Here is a 25185-nt window from a genome sequence, read left to right on the forward strand (position 1 = left end):
CTCTGCCTCCCAAGTGCACCACCACTGCCTGGCCAAAAAAAACCTTTCTTAAACTATAATTAAAGGTTACAGAATCATTAAAATTTCAAATAAGTTTTTAAAGAAATTAATTATAAAGAGAACAAATGATAAGTTCCAGATGAGTTTGCCCCTGCCTTGGGGATGCTACTCCCTTGGGGATGCTACTCCATGTTTGGAGGTGGGGGTGTGCTCTAAGGTCCACATTTGCAAAGAAATGCTAACACTAACTCAACAGAATCTTGTACGGATAAAGTGATGGTGTATCATTCAAAGCTCTTTGGAAGAGCATCTGAAACTCAGAGAGCTGATCCAAACTAGCATGGTGAAGAGAATCTAAGTCCTCATAGAGCCGGGTGGGAAAGGGGGAGCCGGGAGGGAACCAGGTAGTGTAAATTATATCCAGCTATCCTAACTTCCTTAGTCGCCAGAGAAATATAGCACAGGAAGGAATGGGCACCAGATACATGAGTCCCCTGTGATTATTTGTGTTGTTGACTTTCTTTTTTTCTCCTCCTTGCCAACACCATCACCCCTACTCCTCTCTACCTGGGCAAGGCATGAGCCTTCCCCTCTGGAGCTGCTCTTTTCAAAACAAGCCAGCACTATGAACGCTCTGAATCCCGTTCAAAGGGGAGAAGCTAATAAATGAAGAGACAGACACAAGCTTCATGTATGAGCTTTAAGTTAGAAAGACGAGGGCTTGACCCACCTTTACTCCCAGTTCCTTTTGGTTTCCCTTGCTTTAGGCTTACTGGCATGCTAACCTCCGAGAAAAATAAGCTGAGTTCAGTAGTGGTTTTTATTTTCCTTCCAGCAAATCTCGGAGGCCTCGTAGTGATCAGCACGTATAGAGTGAAGAGAGCATGAAGAGACTCTGAATATGTTAATTTTACTTTACAAAAATGAAGATGAGCCAGAAAGAATACATAATATAGGTAAGACTCATTAAGCTGTCACTACTTGGAAATATAGTTTCCAGGCAAATAAACACCCGAATCTCACTCTTGCAGCTTCCTCTGAGTAGTGCATTCAGCTCAGATCTCCCATTCTCACACATTCTATTGACTTCAAAGAGAATTATGGGTGAGCAAGAAAATGAGAATGAGGTAGGACAATTATAATTTTGAAAAAGGAAAACATGGCAATGTTGATTGGGTTGCTCAAAAAAGAAATAAAGAGACAGTCTCCTTGAATATATTTAATTGCTCAAGAAGGGCAAAGTGTTTTGGGGGGTCTAAGTTTCTGTGACTTTAGAAATGAGCAGAATTGGAAAACATGCTTCTGTGTCTTTTCCAAAATCAAGGTAAAAATTCATTCACAAAATTCACTTCTTTTTTAAAATTTATTTACTTGTTTTTATTACATATACAATTTGTCTGCATATTTGCCTGCACACCAGAAGGGGGCACCAGATTTTATGAAAGATGGTTGTGAGCCACCATGTGGTTGCTGAGAATTGAACTCAGGACCTCTGGAAAAGCAGTCAGTGCTCTTAACCTCTGAGCCATCTCTCCAGCCCCAAAATTTACTTTTTATTCAATTTAACATTTTGAATGCTTACAGTACCAATGCTTACCAATAGGTTGGTTCACACCATTATTGAAAAGTTGCCATAAACCAAACCAAACGAAGTCTTTGAGCTGCCTAATGGACTGTCCTGAGAATCTCCAGTATTGTATCTTTGTTTTAAGGCAATGTTATGTAATGGGAAAATAATCAACCGAGGAAGAGATGTCGGCCTGGCCTTCCTGAGTGCATGGTTTTGGTTAGGTTCTCTGATGTCCGAGCTGAAGACTGATTGACATTGTGAGGTTTTAAGAAGTGGTGGAATCTTCAAGGGGCAATTAGTCATGGAGGTGCTGTGCTCACGGATAGATTAATGTCTCTTTCTGTGGGGCAGGGCTAATACTTCATGGAGCTCAGGGACTTCTCACTCTCTGGGACTGACCAGTCACTGTGAGGACTGGCTGTTAGAAGTGAAGCCACACTTTGTGTTTTGTCTCTTTTTCTCTTTTGCCTGCTCACCTTTCTGCTTTAGTCATTTTATGACACAGTGCAAGGGCCCTGGCAGATGCAGCTGCATGGTTCCCAAGATTTCCATCCTCCAGAACTGGGAGCTATATCAACTTCCTTTCTTTATAAACAACCCAGTGTTGGGAATTCTGTTCTAGCAAATGGAAAAGTAGACTGAGACACTGATAAATTGGCTTATACTTCACACAGTTACTAAAACCCATAGATAAGGGGATGGGGAGATGGCTCAGTGGTTAAAAGCACTGGCTGCTCTTCTAGAGAACCTGGGTTCAATTCCCAGTACTCACATGACAGCTCACAACTGTCTAACTCCAGTTCCAGAGGGCTCTTATACCTTCACACCAATGCACATAAAATAATGTTAAACAAAGAAACAAACCCATAGATAAGAAAAGGCAGATGTCTGTTTACATCAGGGAAAATGTTGGCGTCTCATAAGAATAAAAACTACATCACTGCCTAAGCCATGCCTTACTTACCTTCAGGAGATGGAATGAGGTAATGGCCAGATACATGTGGGGTGTTTCTGAGAGCAGACACTTACTACAGCAAAAGGATATTGGGCCACCAGGGCAGGACAAAGCTGGGTATTTGGCATAAAAACACAGTGCATCATAACAAAGTCATTTAAAACCGCATCTGGAAGTGTGAAGAGAGAAGAGATTAATTCTTGTGGGCCTTGAAACTTTGGTTTACTTGGGGTTACAAATGCCTGTTAGAGGAGTTAGAGGAACTTTGTTTTTTTTGTTTTTGTTTTTGTTTTTGTTTTTTGTTTTTTTTTCCTCAGCAAAGCTTTCTCTTTTTTGCTAAGATATATTCAGATATTCCCTGCTACTCTGTTTTAAGACCCTGGAAAAACTGTACCCAAACTCTTAGACCTTACCTTCCCAGTCCATGTATGCACATCAAGTAGAGCAGAGCCCAGACTCATGGTCCCTCTTTCCTTGCTTCTATGCCTCGGCTAATTTTGTCTTTTGGGATGGAAGGCTTTGTCAACAACTCTAGTCAATGGTCACCAGCTTTCCCTCAGGGCCACTTTGAAGTCTAAACTCTCTGAGGCATTTTCTTGAGTCTTCTTGTTCAGAGCCCCCAAGCACTGACCGCATTCTGCCTTAAATTCAAATTGTTTCTACATTTCCTTGTGTCTTCCAGCACATTCTAAGCTTCCTGAGGGATAGAGAGTGATCTCCTGTTTACATCACCTGACACAAGGCATCCATCGAAGATCCTACCTGGACCGACTCAACCAACCCTTCTCTGAGAAGAACAGGCCAGGGGGCTAGGTCCCTGGCTTTATGTCAATTACTTCCCAGGTCATTTGCTGTTTTGCAGAATCTCAGATAATCAATTCACAGAATAAGGCACCAAGAGGAGATTAAGAAGTCAGTGGTAACATAGTTACAAGAAATACATAATAATGGTGTCTTCATCTTGAGTATATTTCCAAGATCAGCTATTAAGTGGATTTTGAGCTACCGCTAAGTTTCTGGGATAAATCTGTGAATTTCTTATAGTGAGAAATGTTCTCCGTGGAGGGGACTGCTTAAAACATTAACACATGACATTATTCATAGGGACAGGCAAATAGCATAGGTTTTTCTTTTAAGTTGAATGCCTAACTGGGCCATGTAACTCTGTGGTACAGCACTTGCCTAGCATATCTGAGGCCCTAGGTTTGATCCCCAGCAACATAAGAAAGTAAAAAGAAAAGGTTGGCTGTGGGCTGTTCCTTCCAATTCATCCACAATGTGGAAGTGATATAACATTGGACACAACTCACTCATGAGATTTGTCTTGTTTATCCTCAATACTGGGTCATAATAGCAAGGCTTATTTGATATAAGGACGTTTATATGTTGAACTTTGTTATCCACAAAAGATATGTTGTAGGACTGACCTCCAAACATGACTCTATATGGAAACAGGATCTTTGAAGACACCACCGAGTCAAAGTAAGTAACTAGTGTAGGTTCTAACCAATGACTGCTGTTGTTTAATAAATGGGACACTGACCATAGAGACAGATATGCACAGAGGGAAGACTGTGTGAAGACTCACAAGGTGAAGACCTTGCAAGTGTGACACTGGGTGGTACATCACATGTGAAGGAATACCAAAGATTGCCGGAGGACACCAGAAGCTAGGAGAGAGGCCTGGAACAGACTCTTGCCACAACCCTCATAAGGAAATCAGCCTACTATCACCACCATCTTGGATGTCTAACCTCCAGAACTGTAGGACAACCAGATGCCATTGTCTCAAGCATTTGCTGTTAGAGCAGCTGTCAGTAAACCAATACAGGTGGTATTTAGTTACACTCTGGAATAAGACTCCACAACCACAGAGAGAACCATTTAGCCTTAAGGTGGGCAGCTTCAAATGCTCTATGGGACTAGGCTGGGTTTAAAGGGAAACTAGTAGACACTTGTGTGTGTGTGAGGGGGGATGAGACTGAATGGCATTTTAGCAGATGTCTGTGAAAGGCTGCTCCTGATGTCCTTGACTGAAACCGCATCAATCTAGGGATAGGTCAGCTCTGCACTGACCAGGGGTGCTCTTTAAAAACGGATGCACTCAACGCCCCTCTAGAACTGCCTTGGCAGCTCTAGAGAGAATCTTGGTTTCTTTCTTCACAGCTCTGTACATGACTTTGTTGACCTACAAAAGGCTTGTGGATGCTTACCTGTTGCTTCATTCAAAGATGGTTCAAGGCGTATTGTTTCTAAAAAGTGCTCTAAAATTTTTTCAGGTGTTCCTGACATCACAGTATACCTGGACAAGAGATAAAAGGGGCATTAGTTTTACACAAGTGAGCATTCATTGGGAGAAACACATTACTGGTGTATGTTTTTGAAAACTGAGATCCTGGGAAACCATACACTACTGTGACTGTGACTAGTATGTTCTCTGTGGTGAGGGAGACCATGTACATTGCCCAAGAACACAAGAAGGCAATAGAAAAACAGTCAATAGAAGCAGTTACTAAATGTTCTCCCCCCCCCCATGTGGTACTAAAGGAGAATCTAAGAGAGCAGCTCCCACAGCTGAAGCTGACAAAGGTCAGCCTTAATCGGAGGCAGAATAAAAAGTTTATAATCCCTGGGGCAGGACAGGGCAGGGCAGGGAGGGGAGCTGCTGAAGGAAAATAATGGTGGGCTGGGTTATCCAGACATGGGTCACTCATAGAAAATGTCAGTGTCACACTGGATTTCCCCGCTGATTTCTGGAATGTTCTGTCTTTTCCAACTGTACGCTGCTATGTGCTTTGGAAATCAGCTAATAATAAAACAAAAGAAAACAAACCCCCAAGCGCCAGCGAGCAAACAAACCCAGGGAGCATCGTGAATGGGAAGTAAATCAGAAATAGCAAACTATATGTAACTTATTCAATGCCAAATATGAATTATTATAGGGGGCTACATTAGTCATTACTTCAGGGGCTCTCCTCAGGGTGCTGTCCAGTCCACAAGAGAAGGTTTACTTTTAAAATCGAATGTGAGTTAAAGTCAGAGTGAAGACAATGGACAACAGTAAATGATAGCAGGAGTAAATGGGGGTGGGCAGAGTCCGTGGAGACGATAAAGGTGCACCTCAGCCAGAACTTAGGCCTGGCCTTCCTGCTTGGCAAAACGACAGGAAAGGAATATAACACTGCAAAGAACATTCTCTCATGTTCCGATAGCAGAGAGAGAATGGAGCTCAGCGAGAACCCAGCTTCCTTCACCTCTGCACCAGTGTGCTTCTCTTGCCTGTTTGGGACTGTGGAGAGATGGCAAGAGCACCTGCAATGTCAGTAGGGTCTAACTCCTGTGCAAAGAATGAAAGAGACACAATAGCATGTGATTCTCTGTATATGAAAACAGAGCGTGTGAAGCAGCCCTGGATATCAAACTCGGGGCCTTGTGCGTGCTGGGCAAGTGCTCTGCTACTGAGCCATATATGATTCACCAGGTGAGCTGTCAGAGGAGGAGCCTATGGTCACATTAACTAGGAAATGGAGGGGTGGTGGAGAGAGCATTCTCTACCTGCCTGGTGTTGACTATGCCCCCCAAACTAGTTGGGGGCTAGATTTGGTACCTGCACTTACTCCTGCTAGTTAATATTACCTCTGCTCTGCTGATGGGGAAACTATTTGGCAAGCCTTAGGGAATGTGATTGCGTGGGCTATTTGTTTGTTTGTTTGTTTGTTTTGCTTTGTTTGCCTATGCAGCAAGATGCTCTGGGTGGAGAGGCCAGGCCTGGCTGCCAGGAGCTCACTCTGAGCAGGAAATTCTCCATTTCATTGAGAGTCCTCCTCTCTGAGGGGGCTTTTCTTTTCTGTTGGGAAAGCAATCTGTATTTAAATAAGAGTATCAATGCATTCTTTAACTGAATGCCGAGTGAGTGGGTTACTTCACATGTTGTCTGGTGAGCAAGCTCCACTGGTAATGGGCCCCTTTGTCAGAACTTTAATTCTGAAGCAGTTTGTGTTTACATTATGGTTCTCCTTGTTTGGACTTCCCTTAGGCAGACTGTTCTGCTGCCTGGCCAGTCACACCCCACAGGAACTTTCTTGGGTACCTGACTCCCTCTAGTGGTTAGCTCTGTGGATTCCTTATCTAGCTTCAGGACCCACAGAACTCAGGAGTTTGGGCTGGGGACTGAAGAGAAAAAGAGGGCATGGAAACTTCTAGATGGCTCCAGTTCTGCCTAAAACATCAGGCTCTGGCTTTACTTCACACCAGCAACAGGCAGGTGCTACTGCCTGAGTCCTCATTATGTGGGGTCATCAGTGTTTGAGAGCACCATAGAGTGCAACTCTTGTCAGTTTCCAGCAAGGAAAAGCTGCCCCCGTTCCAGTCAAAAGCACACACCAGTTGGCTACCTTATATCAGCCAGCAGGTTGTACTGAACTTGTGAGTAAGAAATCTTCTCCTAATACCAAGTCTGTATTTAGAACAATCAAAGCAAGGGCCGGGGAGGAGGAATGGCAAAGCGGATCTTCCTGTGACCAAGGTGGGAGTATTGCAAGGGAAATCAGTCCAAGGACAGTCATTTCAAGTTCTTGTCTTACTAAATCCTCACAACCCAGTACCCAAGACATCCACCTAAGGGAATGTCACCGTGACTCCATCATCACAGCTACTAACTTGATATTAGCATTGATGTGACATTCAGGGTTCAGTGGCTTGGGTAGAGCCAGGTAGTTTTGAAAGCTTAATGTATAGACATCAGCTAATCTGGATTTCTCAGGGGGGAAACGTAAATCAGAAAAGTAACATTATTGTCACCAATAAGACCATATTCTCTGAGTTAAAAAGGAACACCTGCAGACAGGCACCCTCAACAGTATGTTTATCTGCAGACAGGTCGTTAGCATGTTCTTGAAGTAGATGAGAACGTCAGCCATTAATTTTACTTACAGGGACCATCCCCTTGACTCTGACCAGTCTTGGGACATGGCCCTTTGAGAGATCAGTTTTCTGTTCTTTAGGGAGCTGACTGTGTGGTCCATTGCTTTGTACCCACTGATTGACGTTCCATAAATAGCTTGCTGCAAACATGCAAGTGTGCATTATCTTTGAATTATATAAGAAATTTGGACTGGATGACAGGACACAAATGGAAAATTGATATGATACTAAAATAAATGTAAGACACGTGGTGTCTTCTTTTATACCGCCTTTAGTTTGACTTTTCATTCCACTGAATTTATAAACTGGAAGGCACCCTCAATAGAAGGCTTGTAATAAACACAGGCTTTTGATTCTTCCCTCGTGTATGAAAGAGGCCTCAGGGTATCTCTTGTTCAAAACGTTTCAAAATTAAGAAGAATTTTCCAGATACCACAATTTTCTTGAGACATGAGATAGTATTAAGAATGTAGCCATCTGCAAAATCATCTAGTTATAAATAAAAATTTTGGACATAGCATAAGCCCTCCCCCCACACACAGAAAAAGTTGCCATTGTCATCCTCCTCAGTAGGCTACAAAGACAACTGCCAAAAAAATGGGTAATAACAGTGATAATAGGGCTGGGACCATAGCTCATAGCTCACAGCTCAATTATCTAGCACTTATGAGGCCCTCGGTTCAATTCCTGATACAAAAAGAACAGATAAAAGCAAAGATAATTAATAAATAATAAAGAAATCTGGAAAATAAGTCTAGAGTTTTATAAGTGAAAGAACAGATTTTTACACAATTCTTTTTAGTGCCACCCCCTTTAAAATACATTGGTTTGCAGCATTTCCCATGGAGTGTTGAAGATTCAGTGTTTACCTACAGTCATCACTCTCTATGTGAGTAGTTTGGTACCAGCACACACATCGACACCAAAACATGCAGCTGTTCATGGCTTTCATACAAATTAGCATAGTACACATCTTCCCATATACTTTGATTTGCTCTAGATTACTGACAGTACCACATATTTACCGAAAGTAAATGTGATACAAATAGCTGTTATTCTGGATTGTTTAAGGAATAACCATAGGGGAAATCATGTGGACACGTTCAGATGTATCACCTATTCTCTGAGTATTTTGGGACTCGTGGAGCCGGGACCCTTCTACTCTGTTTTGCTACTGTAAGCTAGAAAGTGAGAGGAGCAGAGAGCTGGTCAAGCTGAAATTCCCTTTAAGGCAGCAGTTCTCAACCTGTGGGTTGTGACCCCTTCTGTCACATATCAGATACATTATGATTCATAACAGTAGCAAAATTATAGTTACGAAGCGGCAGCAAAAAACAATTTTGTGGTCAGGGCCACCACAACATGAGGAACTACATTAAAGGGCTGTGGCGTTAGGAAGGTTGAGAGCCGCTATTCTAAGGAATCCCAAAGGAGTTCCGAGTCCTTGAGCAAGCCACTTGCCAATGAGAGCTGAAATGCCTCCATCCCTTAACGGGGTTGCTGTAAGTAAGGACTAGATAAAATCTGCAAAACATACTGTGCTTATTTAATGATATGTTTCTTCCTGTCTTTTTCTCAGACGTGTTGACTTACCCTGATGAAAACATTCGAGCCATAGGCTTTTAGTGGAAACAATAGAAACGCATCAGCTTTGGTGAGTGCTCTGATAAAGGGAACCCCACTTTACTCAGCAACAAAGAGAAATGCTCTCTCAACATGTTATTTGGTGATGTTTCTTTAGCAAACAAACATTCATTTGCTTTTCTTATACACAGATTGAAAATGAATCCCCACTTAAGAATCTAGAAGCCCCAATTTCCTAGAGGATCATTTCTAAGTCTTTTGTCTCATCACTCAAGTGTTGGTACATTTCATGAAACAGCCCCAGGTAGGGAGTTACAGCAAAAGCAGAAACAGAACCCAGAATGGCTGGAAATGACTTGAGTAAAAGGAGAAGCCTAAGAAATGTGAACCGAAATTCCCATTTGCTGCTGGCAAGAATAAGCACCCAGGAAGCAAGTGAGATAGTACATGTTATCAATTCAAAATCGGAGTTTTATCCATGATGCTTGGCTACTCCAATAACAAGGTGCAATGCTTTATGAGAAATGTCCCTAGGGCACCACAGATTCTCATCACTGGGACCTGTGATACCCTGAGCTGCCTGGCATGCCTACTGGCATTGTTCTCAAGGGAATCTTCTTTTTGAAGCTATTATGGCTGAACAATGTGGAGGGAGAGGCTTCAGAGGACAACATTCTCTCTGGCATTACTCTACACAGCACCAAGCTCAATGCAGTGCCAGAAATGGATGCATTATACGCCACAAGATGTGTGATTAGTCAATAGAGAGAAAAAAAGTCATACACACTGCCATCTTCCACACAAAGGGAGAACATGCTATTGTAGAAATGATACCATGTGAAAAGGTTAATCATAGTCTGGCAATTACAGTGTTGGATGCAAACATACTTTTGCTGAGGCTGTGAGTTTCCTTGATTAGAAGCTCTGCTCCCTGCTGGGACCTTCTCCAGCACCAAGACATCTTGGTCATGTTCTTTAAGTCTGACTGTATTCGCCTCAACGTCCTGCAAACACAAATTATACCACATACAGATGCTGCTGTTCACTCAGACAATGACAGAAATTTCCAATGCTTCAGAAACTCATTTGGAGCTTGTGATGTTAATTGTCGCGTCTACAAATTAAGCCATTTTCAAAGTCAAGGGCTGGAACGGTCAGAGGGAGGACCAGATGAGGTTTGAAGCATATGGCTTGAAAACTCTGCTTTTTACCCTAGTCTCAGAAAAGCTCCTGTGGAGCCTGGTGTGGCTGTGGTGCTCTGAGAAATCTCTGGGGAAGGGCAAGGAGCAGGCAAACAGCAAACCAGAGGCGTTTGTTCCTCCTAAAAATATGTGGCAAACTGCACTCAGCTGCAGCAAAGTCCTTCTCTGTGACCCTTAGGAGTGACACCTCTGTCTAATTAAGCAACTGTTTTGTTTTGATTTTGACACATCGGGGTTTATGTGCATCCATGTTTCTTTGTGTGCACTCCACTTGTGCAAGTGTGCATGCAGAAGCCAGAGGTCTACACCTCAGCCACTCTCTATCTGTTTTTTGAGACAGTCTCTCGCTAAACCTGGAGCTCTCAGATTCAACTAGACTGGCTGGCCAGCAAGCCCAGGGGTCCACCTGTCTCTCTTCCCAGCACCAGGGTTACAGATGCACACCGCTGTGCTTGGCTTCTTGGGTAGGTTCTGAGGATCTGAACTCAGGTCCTCATGCTTACGCAACAAGCGCTTTACCGACTGAGCCATCTCCCCAAGCCCATGCAACAGTTCCTCCAAAATCAAACTGAAATGTGATCCAAGCCCTTTTCAGTTGTTTTGAACAGCTTTATAAATGATGTCAGTGATAAAATGGTCCAACTATGACTCTTCCAAATGATTTTTTTTTTTTTTTTTTGGCAGAGCATAACCCCATGGGTATAAACTTCAGAGTTAGGTTCACCTAATCCTTAATATACTTTAAAATATTTACTTTGAAATTTTTACTACCTTTTCTTAATATTAGTCTCCATTTTAAATGAGACACGATAAGGATAAAATTAAGATCCTGTGATATCTTCCCCTATATTATCCAATGGTATAAACTTTATTATTACTAGTTTCATTATCATCATCATCATCATCATTTTTGACAGGGTCTCATATGTCTCAGGCTAACCTCAAAGTCTCTATGTAGCTGAAACTGACCTTGATTTTCTGATCCTACAGGCTCTCCACCTTCTATGTGCTGAGCTGATGTGTGTGTCCCACCATGCCTGCTTCATACAGTACTGGGAACTGAACCGTGTGCCTCAGGCCTGAGGGGCAAGCACTCTACCAGTGGAGCCACGCTTCTAACCCTCTCAATGGTATGAACTTTAATTTTCTTTGCTTTGTGACCAAGTGTGTTAGCAGTGCTGTGAGCAGAGGCCAGGGCTTCAGGCACATGGAAGGACAGGGACACAGTGAGCTTGTCTGGTACCAGGAATCATTTTTTTTTAAACATCTCCCACTCTTACAGATACTTTAAAAAGCTGTATGGGACTCTTCATCAAACCAACTCAGAGCAATTCGGCTGCTCCACCACCTCCCAAATCTCTCACCTATTTGCCAGTATCTGTGACAGCTGTAGTTTAAAGCAATCTGAGATAAAGCCCTTGAATGAATATACTTTTTGTTTGTTGTTTTTGGTTTTCAAGACAGGGTTTCTCTGTGTCACCCTAGCTGTCCTGGAACTTGTTCTGTTGTAGACCAGGCTGGCCTCAAACTCACAGAGATCCTCCTGCCTTTACCTCCTGAGTGCTGGGGTTAAAGGTGTGGGCCACCACTGCCTAGGAAATGAATATACTTTGTTGGAAATAATAGGCATTGATTTCCATTAACAAGCACTCAGGAAATCAAGAGTCTGATGATTTGAGAAAGGTTCAGACTTGGGAAGAGATAGAATGTGGACCCTAGAAAAACAAACATTCGGCTGAGGGAAGTATGTTGGACACTCTGTTGGACAGTATGGTAGAAAAGGGCACAAAAAAAGGATGTACATGAGATTATCGAGACACTTGTTAGACTTTGATATTTTGCTAAGGTGACTGCTATTACTGTCCATTCATATGGACCAGTATAGGCATGTGCAGACATATTTGGTCAAGCAAAATATTTAATGTCCATAGCTGGTCCCCAGAATGTACACCAGCACACTGAACATGCTTGTTTCACAACAAAGCTTGTTCAAACATCTCTTTGCCACAGTCCTGTGGGATGAACAATCCGCTCAAATCCTTTCTTATTCAAGAAGGGGAAAAATAGGATATCCTTTCGCCAAAGTCTGCCCTTTCAACTCACCCTCAAAATCCGGTTGAAATCTTCCTTGTCAACTCTTAAGAAGTGACAATTATCTTCTCGAAGAACAATGGAGGCGGCTCGTGGGGCATCATTCACGAGAGCTAACTTGCCAAAGTCATCGCCCTCGTGCAGGGTGCAGACCACACCCTGGGGAGAGCAGGACATTCAGATAAAATGGATCAAACACCCTCCTTCCTCTCCCCTGCCCCTCCAAACACTGTATCTAGTATTATGCAATAAAATTAAAATGGCTCAAATTTTCTTTCACAGAGTAAATACAGTCAATGAATGACACAGTGTGATAATTGAGAAAATGCATGCTCAAATATGAAATTATGACTTTTCTACATGGAGTAACAATGCCATGGTAAGTTCAATTGTAGCAATGTTTGTTACTACTTAGAGGCACACTAGCAAATGGAGTACAATCAAAATTTCAGAAAGAAGAAGATATATATAGATATATACCTTGCCATAAATGACTACATTCACTGATCCTTTTAGAATAATGTACCAGGAGGTACCTTCTTCCCCCTGGTTAAACACTAGACACAAAAAGATGAAGAGACTTATGACAAGAATAGAAGCACATCAATATAAATTACAGCTTATCAAATCATCACTTTTAAGTCCCCAGAATTATGCACACATAAAATACAAAAAAAATTTACTGGCAAATCCTAACTAATTCAGGTGGAATATTATTGTCTTTCTATAGAACATAAAAGGACAAGAGACTGTACTATTTGCTCTGCTCTGAAAGACAGGTTTTTACTGGATATCAATTTACCAGCCATCCACATCTTAATGGAATGCATGTTTTCCCCACAATTCATAAAGCATTGTGCTGTAGAAAATAGGCTTTAAAAGTGACCTGACCAGTAATGTGAAGTTTGAAAACAGGCAAATCAGTGCTGTAGCATGTTGATAAATATATACCTATGCTTATATTTTTAATTGGTTTGAATGATAACCAATATATCCAGAGTAGGATCATCCTCGGGGGAGATGAGAGAAGAGCAGATTAAAGGAAGGAACAAGAGACAGCTGGGGGTGGGGGGTGGGCAGTTTCATTGTGTGGAAAATATTTTAGCTTTAGTAGAAACAGGAGGGTTTGATTAAAAATAAAATATTTAACAGTCTATTTTTCATCCAAGACATTTAAATATTTCATAGTATAGTGAAAACAACTAATGAGTTTGAATGAAAAGAACTAAAAGACAAGTAAAAAAGAATTAAATGAAAACGAATTAAGGAGACAAAAATTAAAAAAAGTAGGACCGTGATTCTGAAAAGGCAGTGAAGTGAGTTTCTTGCTGAAGGAGGGAACAAGGTTACAAATAGTATTCCCGATGGCTGAAAATAAGGCATTTCAAGATACAATTTCAAAACTCATTGTGCTTCTGTAATTCATATTTCCCATTAACCATTGTGATGTAGCTAACAAACAGCCACATTTTCCTGGAAGTTTGCTTAATTGCTGTAGATTAACAAGCCTGTGTCACCAGGCTTAGGACATGCCCGTTTCTGTCTAGCCCCCCTTTTCTCTTTGACGAAGAGTCCCTGAGAACTTTTGCATATTGATTCTGCCACAGATTAGGCAAGGGGGAATTTCCTGGCCTTAACACCAACAGCTGAAGGAGGATTTTGTAGGACTATCGGAAAATACCAGCTTTGGCAATACTGCTTGCATCTATTAATATCAGAATATCTTGCTTCCAGGTATGATCACAGGACTGAAGGACAGCTTGAATTCTAGAGAGATGCACCATATGATTCACACAAGAGGCAAAGAAATCCTCTTGGGCTTGGAGCCCATGGTGCAAGGTGAAGAAGGATGTGAAACGCAATACTTTAAATATAACTGTAAGAAGAAATTTCATAAGCCAAATTAGTTACTGTTTTTTAAAAACTTAGTTTAAACTTTTTGTAACTGGGTCTTATGTAGCCCAGACTGGCTTCAAACTTGCTATGTAGCCAAGGATGACCTTGAACTTCAAACCCTCCTACTTCCATCTTCTTCCAAGTGCTGGGATTACAGGCATGAACCACCCTTCCAATTACACCCTCTCATTCCCCAGGGTCATGTAGTTCCTGAATAGTGACCTAGGGACTGTTTCCCACATGCTAGGCAAGAGCTCCGCTAACTAAACTATCACCCAGTCCCGGATTAGTGCTTTTAAATCCACAAGTTGAAATGAAGTCACCATGGAAGCTACCACCCACAGCCCGGTCAGTAGAGCAGAGACTTCATCCCACCCATTTTAGACACTGTTGAACCAGTTGGATAGAGAGCCAGGAGGCTCAAACAGGCAAGTGCTGCAAAACCACCAAACTTCAGATTAATGGGCACAAGCTGGAATAGTCACAGATCCAGAAAAGCACAAGTGCCACGAGACATCCTTCCAGGTTGGAGCCAACAGGGAGAGTGTGGCATTGACCTTGAAGAGCAGGCGGTTCGGGCAGGCACAGTGCTTCATTAGGGCTCTCACTTACACACAGTTCCTCCTTTGGCATGAGACTCAAAAATGAGAACACCGGCTAATTCCCTTTTCACCTAGAAGGAAAAGGAAGAATGTAGGAAGGTGAAGTAAGGGATAAGGACTTGTGTTTTGTGTGGGTGCCTGTTAGCTGTGGTTCCCAGGCTCACCTCAAAGCTGTTCCTCTCACCTTGTTTATACAAATTCCTGTCATCCAGAGCTACTTTCACTAGACTTGCCGCTGGGATCTCAACATCCATACTAAAACAATAGGAAAGCTTACAGCAAATTCCCACCAGGCAGCCCCTTGGTGACATTTATTTATTTTGTGGGGTGACTGTATGCCATGGTGAACATGGGGAGGTCAGGGAACGACTGGTGAGAGTTTGTTCTCTCCTTCCACCATGTGGGTTACTGGAATTCAGGTCCTTGGGTTTGTACCTACACCCATGCTGAGTAATTTCTTAGGCTCAGTTACTGGTTTTCTTTTTTTTTTGTCATTGTTCTGTGACTTTTTTAAAATTTATTTTTCGTTTGTGTGTACAGTGTTTGCTTGAATGTATGCTCACGCACCACAACTTGAGTAAGAGATACTTACTGTAGTAGAAAGATGGGATAAGGCTTTGATATGAAGGAGCTCATCATAGATAATCTCTAGGTCATCCACAGTCCTCTGGCCAGGTCTACAAAGACAACAATGAAACATGTTGGTACACAAGCTTCAAATAAGGAAATGGATCCAGTAGTCAGCAACATCTTCTGGGGGTTATTCTACATGGAGAGGTATTGACTGAGGGAGATATTGTGCCACAATACCCCCAAAGAGACTAGACATAAGTGTATTCACTGGCATATGGAAAGAGTATATGGTAGGAGTTGCATGTTCAGGCTCCCTTGCCCTCCTGTCTCAGGGGAAGAGCAACTCTACATGGTCATTGGTTAACTTACCTGGCACTTTGCAGATAACTGTATAAAACACTACTCTTTATTGCACCCTTAATCAATAATGATAAAACTTGCCTCTTTAACACTAGGGACACTTGGTTGATCAACTTGACAATGGATTCACATTCCTTGAACTCTGGTGTAGTATCTTAGCCTAACAGAAGGGTAACCCTGCTGCTCTTACTGTTCTAGGTTATGCTTGATGCTCCCCAGAGGACTCCAATATGGAATGATTTCTTACCCAACCCTAAGAAGGTATGTCCATGGGGTGAAAAACAGGTAAATCATAGTGTCTGGGATTTCTAAGAGAAGGAAAGGGAAATACGTCCATATATCTGAAACTCTGTTCTATGGGCAACCACTGTCCACAAAGGGTTAATGATTTGTGTTACTGTTTTTTTTTTTTTAATTCTAAAGCTTACTACTATATAAAGTTAGTAACACACTTCTGATGTATGGAGTAGGGGATCATTTTTAATAGAAGAAAACGGAATAAAGTCCTAACTGCCTTTTGTATCTAAAATTATTTCAGAGCCACTAATGGCATTCAATAACATTAATAATAAGAGATAAGATTAATCAGTAATTTGGTTTTTTATTGTTCACTACAATATAAGGAAGCCTGACTAACATGTTCTTGAAAATTAAAGCTGGGTTATTAATTCGGAGAAGGCCAGGAAGTTAGCAGAGAAACAGTGTGTACACTGACGCCATCTGTGGGGTTGAATGAGAATGGCACCTACAGTCTCATATATTTGAATGCTTGGTCTCCAGTGGGTGGAACTGTTCGGGAAGGATGAGGAGGTGTGACCTTGTTGGAAGAGATGCATCGTTGGGGGTGGGTTTGAGGTTTTCAAAGCCCATTCCATTCCCAGTTAGCCTTCTCTGCCTTGTAGATTTGTCTCAAGATGTGAGCTCTCAGCTACTGCTCCAGTGCCATGATTGCCTGCCTGGTGCCATGCTCCCAGTCATGATGGCCATGGACTCTACCCCTCTGAAACTGTAAGCCCCAATAAAATCTTTCTTTTTAAAATTGTGTTGGTATTGTGTTTCATCACAGCAATATAAAAGTAACTAAGACACCATCCCTTTGATATTCCATTGAAAAACCAGAGATGATTCCTTCTTGAAAGAGATGAGAGATTTATGGGAAGCAGTGGATGTTACAGTACTGATATAGTTATTTGTGTAAGTGGGAAACAAAACCCAGCAACATGTTTCCCAAGACTCAAACCAAAGTGCAACAAACTTAAAGTAGAGTATGGTATTTAATCCAGTCATTTACATCTGGAACTTAAGTCAGTTGTGGAGTGTTCAGAACTGCATTACAAATATGATGAAATCGGTAAGTGGCAGGCTCACTTGGAGACAGCTGGGGAAGGAAAAATCATAACTTGCACATGACCTTCATAAGGACAGCTTTGACCTGAACAGAAGAATACCATGTCCTTGTTACATAGACTCAAAGGGAGACCTGTTTATTAATCCGGACTGCAAAAATACAAAATACAGGATTTGGGAGATGCCAGCCACATTAATTTCCTGCTAAGGATCATCACTGACGGACACAATGGCACACCAGTCTAGCACTTAGTGGGGTCACCTAGAAAGTACAGACCCTTAAGAGACACTGAGGAGAAGCTGGGGCCACAGGGGTGCCAAAGGAGCCTGGCCCTCATAGCAAGTGCCCAATTTACTACTTGACTTACATGTGGGGATTTTGAAACGAGTACCCTCAGGGATTTAAAAGTCAATCAAGTCACCTCCATGCATCTACAGCCATAGAGGCCACCATGGGGGAAAGCTCAGGTAGACATAATAGGATTACAGCTCTCCAGTTTGAGGAGCAGCCCTGCTGTTTGAGCTTCTTGACATCAGTTGCAAATAGCACAGTTGCTCCTAGATGCTTGCCTAAAGCAAAAGGAGTGACTGAACCGCCTCACCTCCTAGGTGTGGATTGAGTGGAAGGTGGTGGCACGACCTCAAAAAGAAAGGTTTACAAGTGTTAAAGCCAGTTCTAAAGCCTCGACTGATTCAATATTGAAGCTAGGAGAGCAGATCTCTGGGTGTTTAGGAATATTTATACAGTGGCAATACAAAATCATTATTGCTAGATTCAGATGCCTTTTTAAAATTTAGAATTTTAAAATTTATTTAAATGAGTCAATTTAATACATTAGATTATTTAGATTTAAATACGTCTTTAGAACTTACAAATCTCATTACAGTAAAAATAATTGCGTTTTATCTAGAATATCAAACATATTCTAGACGAAATACACTCAAAATCTGCCCATGTTGAGCCATTCCAATTAGTCTTAGGATCTGTGTGGGAAGAGGTAAAGATGATGACACTCAGTCTATTTTTGAAACGAGCTCTATTTGTTTAGTGTCCTACACCAGGGGCCTACTTGAGTTCTCTTCACCGACCCCCCCAGGCTCCTCCCCCACCCCCTGCTTCCCTAAACACCTTTCCCTGTCTGTCTGTTCTTCAGTGTGCTCTGGCACCAAGGATCTGCTCCATTCACTCTCCCCGAGAAAGGTTCCAGCTCCCATCTGTAGCCCCGTGACCTAACTCATCTCCAGACAGCATTCTCTCCTGACCTCAAGGGGCTCCCTGGGTCTCACATCCCAGCTTCCAGAACTTCTTTAGCATCCACCAAGGCTCTTTAAGGCCTGGTCTTGATTTACTGTTCTGAAGTCATCTGTCAATGCTCGCTGTCAATCTTTCAAGATAGCTGTGCTGTCTGCCCCAGCCGTCTGCATGCCTCTTCATTTCCTCAAGCACACCACACTTCATGTGCCTAAGACTTCCTGCAGCTCCATCTACTGAGGAGGCTTCTTTGCCCTTCCAAGTCTGTGGTAATTTGCAACCTTTTCTGAGGAGTGCTGTCTGCTTAACTGTTCCTAACCCCGCACTCCTCTCAAGAGAAGCTGTGTTGAAAAGGCATTGTGCACTAGGCTAGAAGCAGAAACTGGCACTGAGGTCTAACCTATGAGCTTTCTAGTCGCCTACTAGTCTAGTGGCTTCTTTCTGCATCTGCAATGTGAATACTGCATGGGACTGCTGTTAACCGTCACGTGAATAAAGCAAAGGAAGCACTGCGTATACGGGGAATACAGCACAAAGGCAGGATGGCATAATTTTAAGGGCAAGTTTTCATCACAGCTGATAGGACGGAGTTCTTGAAATTCAGCGGAGCCACGGAGCAGTTCTTGTCCTGTGGCCTGAGGGCTTTGTGCTTTGTGGTCGTCCCACTGACTAATACAAGGTGTCTACTGCACATTTCAGTTTGATTTACACCATGACAAACTGTAACAGCTGACTTCCTTATCTGTGCTTTTGCTTTCTGTAATTCCACATACCTGCAGTCAGTTGATGTCAAACATTATCAGATGGAAAATTCCAGAAGTAAATAACTTATGAATTTCAAATAACTCATAGAAAATTATTCTGATTGTTTTACCTTTACTTTATTATATCTAATTTATGTACTAAATCCTATTTTTGTGTGTGCGTGTGTGGAGGATAGTACCCCACTCTCTCTCTCTCTCTCTCTCTCTCTCTCTCTCTCTCTCTCTCTCACACACACACACACACACACACACACACACACACACACACACACAGAGTTGGGTACCATCCACAATTTCAAGTATCCATGGAGCATCTTAGGACATATCCTCCATGGACAGAAGGAGATACCTTAATTCTCAGGAGAGGGAGGAAATTAGATGGATCAATTGATCCTTTCCCACAAATGACAGAAAAATGCATATCTATAGAATTATGACATGCAGCCAGTTCCTCTGCATCAAAGTGAATGTGAGGAGGAATGTGGATGGAGGTGACCAGGTAAACAGCACCTGTTGGGCTAGAAGCCTTTTTGGCCAGGATTTCGTCTGTGGTATGAAAGGCCTAGTAAGGAAAAAATAGGTGTCACCACCACACCTCACTGTGAGCTTTACCAGGTTTCTGGAATTCTTGGATAGTGGGAAGCAGATAGAAACAGACAGAGTAAGACTGGAAGCTCTGGAGCCTGACACCCACAGAAGACACTGCCATGGGAGATAAACGGTGGCATAGATGACAAGCTCTGTGTGAGCTTGTAAGGGGTGGGTCTCAGTAGTTCATTAACTGTCCCATACACAGATCAACTGGACTCTGGTCCCTTGCTAGCCTTCATCTACCACATGAGCAGGAGACAGTGGCAGGGTTTATCATGGAAAGAAAATCTGCTCTCTGAGGTGACATCCAAAGAGGATTCTCAGGGTGGCTGATGGAGCCTGGGAAAGGAAGACAGAGCTAATGATTTTAGAGACACACACAGTTGAGAAAGGATCAGTGGTTGTCCCAGGCAGTGTGTGAAACAGCTTCAGACAGGAGAAATTCTCTTTATTTTAGCAATAAATGGGAAATAGAGGTGTTAACCTCTTTGACCCCATATACCTCTCATAAAGCAGAAACTGCTGGGAAGAAGCCTAGTAGAAAGATCTACCTATTGCTTTCAGGAGAGGCTCTCATAGGGCACCATTGGAATACAGACACCCATGTGGCAACCTGCCCCAGCCCTGTAGATGGAATTTTTGATCCCACCTGGTTCTGAAGCTGGTTAGTATCAAATAAACACACAGAGGGTTATATTAATTATAAACTGTTTGGCCAATGGCTCAGGCTTCTTATTGGCTAGCTCTTTCTTAATTATTAACCCATTTCTATTAATCTATGTATCTCCATGTAGTCTTGGCTTACCCAAGAATGCCCAGACCTCTTGCTTCCTCAGCAGCTACAAAGAATCTCCCTTGCTGTTCCCCCTCTGTCTTCTTCTTCCCTGAATTCTCCTAGTCTGGTAGCCCCACCTATACTTCCTGCCTGGCTACTGGCCAATATTGGTTTATTCATCAACCAATAAAGAAACATATATTCACAGCATTCAAGACATTCCCCATCATAGCCCTAGTCATTTATCTTCAGCAACCAACTCATGGAAATAATGTCTTCTGCAGGGTGCTGACCAGATACTGTGGTGAAAAGCCGGGGGGGGGGCTTTGAAACCAAATCAAACAATGCTTAAACATAGGCTAGCTTTCAAATGAATGGGAAGAAAAAGAAAAGCATTACAGTAATAACAAAAACAGTTCTTAGGTTTGAAGTGTTCAATGAAATGACAGGGCAGGCCGCTGCCATTTGGCAATAGACCTAGGCTGCCAGGAGCTCTTTGGTCCTGTTTACAGCATGTGCTGTAACAAGGTGAGACAAGTCAATGCTGCAGGGCGTGAGGAGACTTACTTTTTCAAAAACATGTCTATTCACAATTCACAAAGTGATAAAAAAAAATTCATAAGTGATTTGCCAGGACCCTGTCCCCCTGGGGCCTCAACATGTCATTAGGATTGACAGTTGAGGTAAATACTAGGGAGAAGGCCAGATGGAGCTACAGTCAGTCTAGTCGACCTGTACCCCAATAAGCAAATCAAAATGTGAATCCCTCTCCTAGCTTGAGTGCATCTCAATCTCGGCTGTAGGAATAACAGCAACACACCTGGCTGCTCCCAAAGGCCACCAGCTCAGAGCTGCTGTGCCATCTAGCGTTTTCAGGAATGTTCATCTCTCCACTCTTGCTTTCAGATGGAGGTACCCTTCTTGATCTGCCTCAAGCCCTCAAAGAACACCCAAGAACATCTAAGACCAAATCTTCCCTACCACAACCACTGAACAAAGTCATATTTTTAAAAGCGGGTCTCTCGTAGCAAACAGTGGCATTAGGCACCTTTCATGCTTTGGTCTTTATGGGGGTGACAGGAGGGAAAATGGAGAAGCAATCCTATAAATCAGCCCACAGCCTGTTCAAACGGCCATGAAAGGGTCCCAAGGACTGAAGGCAATTTGGCTTTCAAGAGGAAAAGGAAACAGGGTGAGAGGGGGGAGGAGATAACTCCCATGGACCTTCAGAAGAGGAACCTACAAGGCTGGGGAAGTGAATTGACTCTCCGGATGTTCTGAGTGGCAGCTGGTGAATGTACCTGGTCTTTACTTGTCCTTCTCCAGGTGACACAGGGAGAGATGTTAGGCATCCCTGCTTTTTTTACAAACCTGCGTGGTGCCACATTGATGTGGATTTGTTGGATCCCGCTGTGGAAAGGCCTAGTTTCTGCAAGGGCTGCATTCTGGCAGCAATGTCTAGTTACAGACAAGATAATAAATGGGGATGGAGGGAGAAGCAGTTTATACATTAAAGGATGGGAGGGCTTGGATGATATTGGATGCTGCTGGTAAATACCGTTTTATCAAGGAATTTATCAAGGTCAGAGACAGAGTTCCTCGGTTAGTGGGGTGTGGATAAAAGGAGGGATTGACCATTCTACTAAGTGGCACATAGGCATGGCATGACTTGGGGTACTATATGTAGTCAAGAAAGTGAATAAACTTGTTCCAATAGACCTGCCATCTGGTAGACCCTGATTTGCGTGGCCAATACTAAGAGAAGTCAACATTATAAATACAAGCATAACTCGTGTTTAAGTTTCTAAATTTCAAAAGGTGTTTTGTTAACCTCTGGAGGGATGTTTATTTCTGATGGAGGACTTCACCACAATTCACCTGGTGCGATACTTCCAAGTATGTTTTAACCTCCCATCACTTTCTGGTGCTCCTGAGACCATATATTTAGTTCTTCCAATCCCCTTAAAAGGAAGTGTGGTAGGGATCTGTGCCCGTGTCTAGAGAAACAGCTTGTTGTTGTTTGTTTTTTCCCCTCCCAATGCCCTTCTTCATACATGTCAGGCACATTCCCTGTGACTATCAGAGAAGCGGCCTGCCCAGCTGCCACGCTGTCACCTTAACCATGGAGAAGTTTGCTAGATGCAAATAGCTATCTTCCATTCTACCTGGAAAGCCTATACAGTGGGGCTTTGTGCTTCTTCATGAGATTAGAAATAAATGCAAACTATCAGCCAATAGCAAAAGCTTTCGGTTTGTGAGAAAGGATGGCATCCTGTAAGACTTGGGGCCCCAGTCCCAAAGGTCAGAGACTCTGAACCCCAAGTGCTTTTAGGACAAGGTGTCTGGCTGAGCTCAGGAACAGAATATGCCTAATTTTTTCTAGCAAACATGTCTTACAAGGATATTCTACAATTTAAAAAAGAAAGAATTGTTTCTTTTTGTCTTCCGTGTATGGGTGAGTTCCTGCATGTGTGTATGTGCACCTGCATGTGTGTATGTACCATGTGGTACATTCCTGGTACCCAGTGCCCAAGAAACCCAGAAGGGAGTGTCAGGACTGCTGCAACTGGAGTTACAGGCAGTTGTGGGTCACCATGAATGGATGAGAACTAAATCTTAGCACTCTATAAGAGCAGTAAGTCCTCTTAACCACTGGGTCATCTCTCCAGGCCCTAACATTAAACTCTTTAAGAAGTAAAACTATTGCGATTTTCCTTTGAAAAAGGCAAGTATTAAGTGGAGGAGGACAAACCAATTAGGATAGCATCAGATGGCAAAGCTCACACTCTAAAAAATGCAAGGTGCAATAGGGATACATTGTTAGCTTTACTTCTTTCTCAGTTCTTGTCAGGGATAGTTGAATTATCCCATTTTTGTCCTCTTCCTCTTCTTTGGTCATTTCATCCTAATTCATTAACTCTACTAGAAAGGAGAAACCTGAAGCAGCATTGTAGGAGGGAAAGAATAAAACAAGAAAAGCATTCAACATCCATTCAGCTCAATTTCTTCTTCTGCACACAGAAAGTCATAATTAGCCAAGCAGAGTTTACAGAATTATTTAATGCTTCAAATGGATGAAGGATGTGAGGTCACCATGTAAAAACTACATAGTGCTATTCAAATATGAGTCACTAAGTCTTGTGTGTGGCTCTGGTGGAGTAAGGTGGTTCCTCCCAGCTGTGGTTTGTCTTCTTACCTAACTTTTCCAGCACCTCTTCTAGACAGCTGTGAAGACAAGCCAATTAATAATCCCAAGCCAGGCACCAGTTTTAGCATACAAAATGATGCATGAACGCCAGGCATGGTTGTGTACCTTGTTAGTCCCAGCACTCCAGAGACAGAGGCAGGCAGGCATCCTGCTCTACATAGTGAAACTCTGCCTCAAAGAAATGCACGAAACACATATAGTTTCAAGAAAGCATTGCTTATCTGAAATCTAAATTTAGTCAGGCATCCTATATTTAATCTGGAAACACTAATCGTAAAGCATTTCATTTCTGTGGAATCAGTTTTGACAATGTTACACCCACATAACCATGTGGACTCTGCTACTGACAATACAGAGCCGAGCTTAGTGCACAAGGCACACATAAGAGAATTACAGGCTCCCAAAGCATATGAGGAAAGAATAATATCCATTATTATAATCACCCTTTATGGACTGAGTACTCATCGGGACATCTCTCAAAGTAGAACACTCTCTCTGCAGTAGATGGTACACTTAAGTTCTATTCTATACAGTAATAATTTATTGACTATGTTATGCTCATATTTCAGATTTATAGAGGAATGATTTAATGAGATGAGGTAACCTTGTAATAACTACTTTAAAATCTGATTTCCATGACCTCTTTCTTTACCGATGCACCAAACATAGCCTACAAAGTCATTCTGAGTCCCTTTAGGACCATGGCAGGTGGAACACAGCTTCAGAGTTAGACATCTGGATCAAATTCATAATCCATCATGATCTGGATAACCACAGGCGACTGCCTTTGCCTAAGCTTCTGTTTCCTAATCTATAAGGTGGGAACTATGTTAACTACCTCATAGTTGGTTGAGAGAATTGAATTAAAGAGTTATTTATCCCAGTGCCTAGCACACAGGCACTTAATAAATGCTGCCTATCATTAAATACAATTGCATTTGTGTTTCCATTTACAAGCCCCTGGAAAGCAGGGAGAGGGTTAGCAGGCATTATTAAATTCTTTGAGATTTGTACCCAAGAGATGTTGGATGCGTTAATGGCAAATCTGTGAGAATAGAATCCTGGCTCTCATGCTCCATATTACTGACAAGTTATTTGGCAGGCTCTTGGATTGCATGCACGTATTTCAAATGGTATCATTAAATTCTCCAAAAACCATTAATTTTATTCTTGCACCAACATCTAGCTGTTCTCAGTCTTGGCCCCTCTAGTCCATTCTCTACAGTCATCAGGGAATTCAGCTTCAGAGAAGTTCATACATGGCACACTGGCCACCTCCCCTTCACACTCTTCCACGGTGCCCCGAAAGGGCTGTAAGTTCCTTCTCATGTCCAAAGATGGCATAGCTGGCCTCCTTTTATCTGACTAAGGCTTAACTCTGCTCCAGGTCTGAGTCCTTCTTAGGCATCGGACAGCTCTCTATTTTCTCAGCACGTCTCTGGCCCACCCTATGCTTATGCCCCTGCCTGGCTGGAAGTTCCTTCTGTGCTCT

General features: G+C 42.5%; 1 protein-coding gene across 6 annotated transcripts in view; it reads right to left on the reverse strand.

The window, feature by feature from the left end:
• LOC100774346 (rap guanine nucleotide exchange factor 4) overlaps positions 1-25185 on the reverse strand; it is a 295338-nt gene that overhangs the window by 51204 nt on the left and 218949 nt on the right. For all 6 annotated transcript variants that reach the window (XM_027420185.2, XM_027420190.2, XM_027420187.2 and 3 more), the window contains 7 exons: positions 15416-15500; positions 14834-14894; positions 12806-12882; positions 12338-12484; positions 9921-10036; positions 4739-4827; positions 2616-2694 (listed from right to left, as the gene is read on the reverse strand). In XM_027420185.2, coding sequence (XP_027275986.1) covers positions 2616-2694; positions 4739-4827; positions 9921-10036; positions 12338-12484; positions 12806-12882; positions 14834-14894; positions 15416-15500 — 654 coding nt within the window. The remainder of the gene's footprint in view (positions 1-2615; positions 2695-4738; positions 4828-9920; positions 10037-12337; positions 12485-12805; positions 12883-14833; positions 14895-15415; positions 15501-25185) is intronic.

This window comes from Cricetulus griseus, chromosome 6 (genome assembly GCF_003668045.3).
Source record: "Cricetulus griseus strain 17A/GY chromosome 6, alternate assembly CriGri-PICRH-1.0, whole genome shotgun sequence".
Lineage (NCBI taxonomy): Eukaryota > Metazoa > Chordata > Mammalia > Rodentia > Cricetidae > Cricetulus > Cricetulus griseus.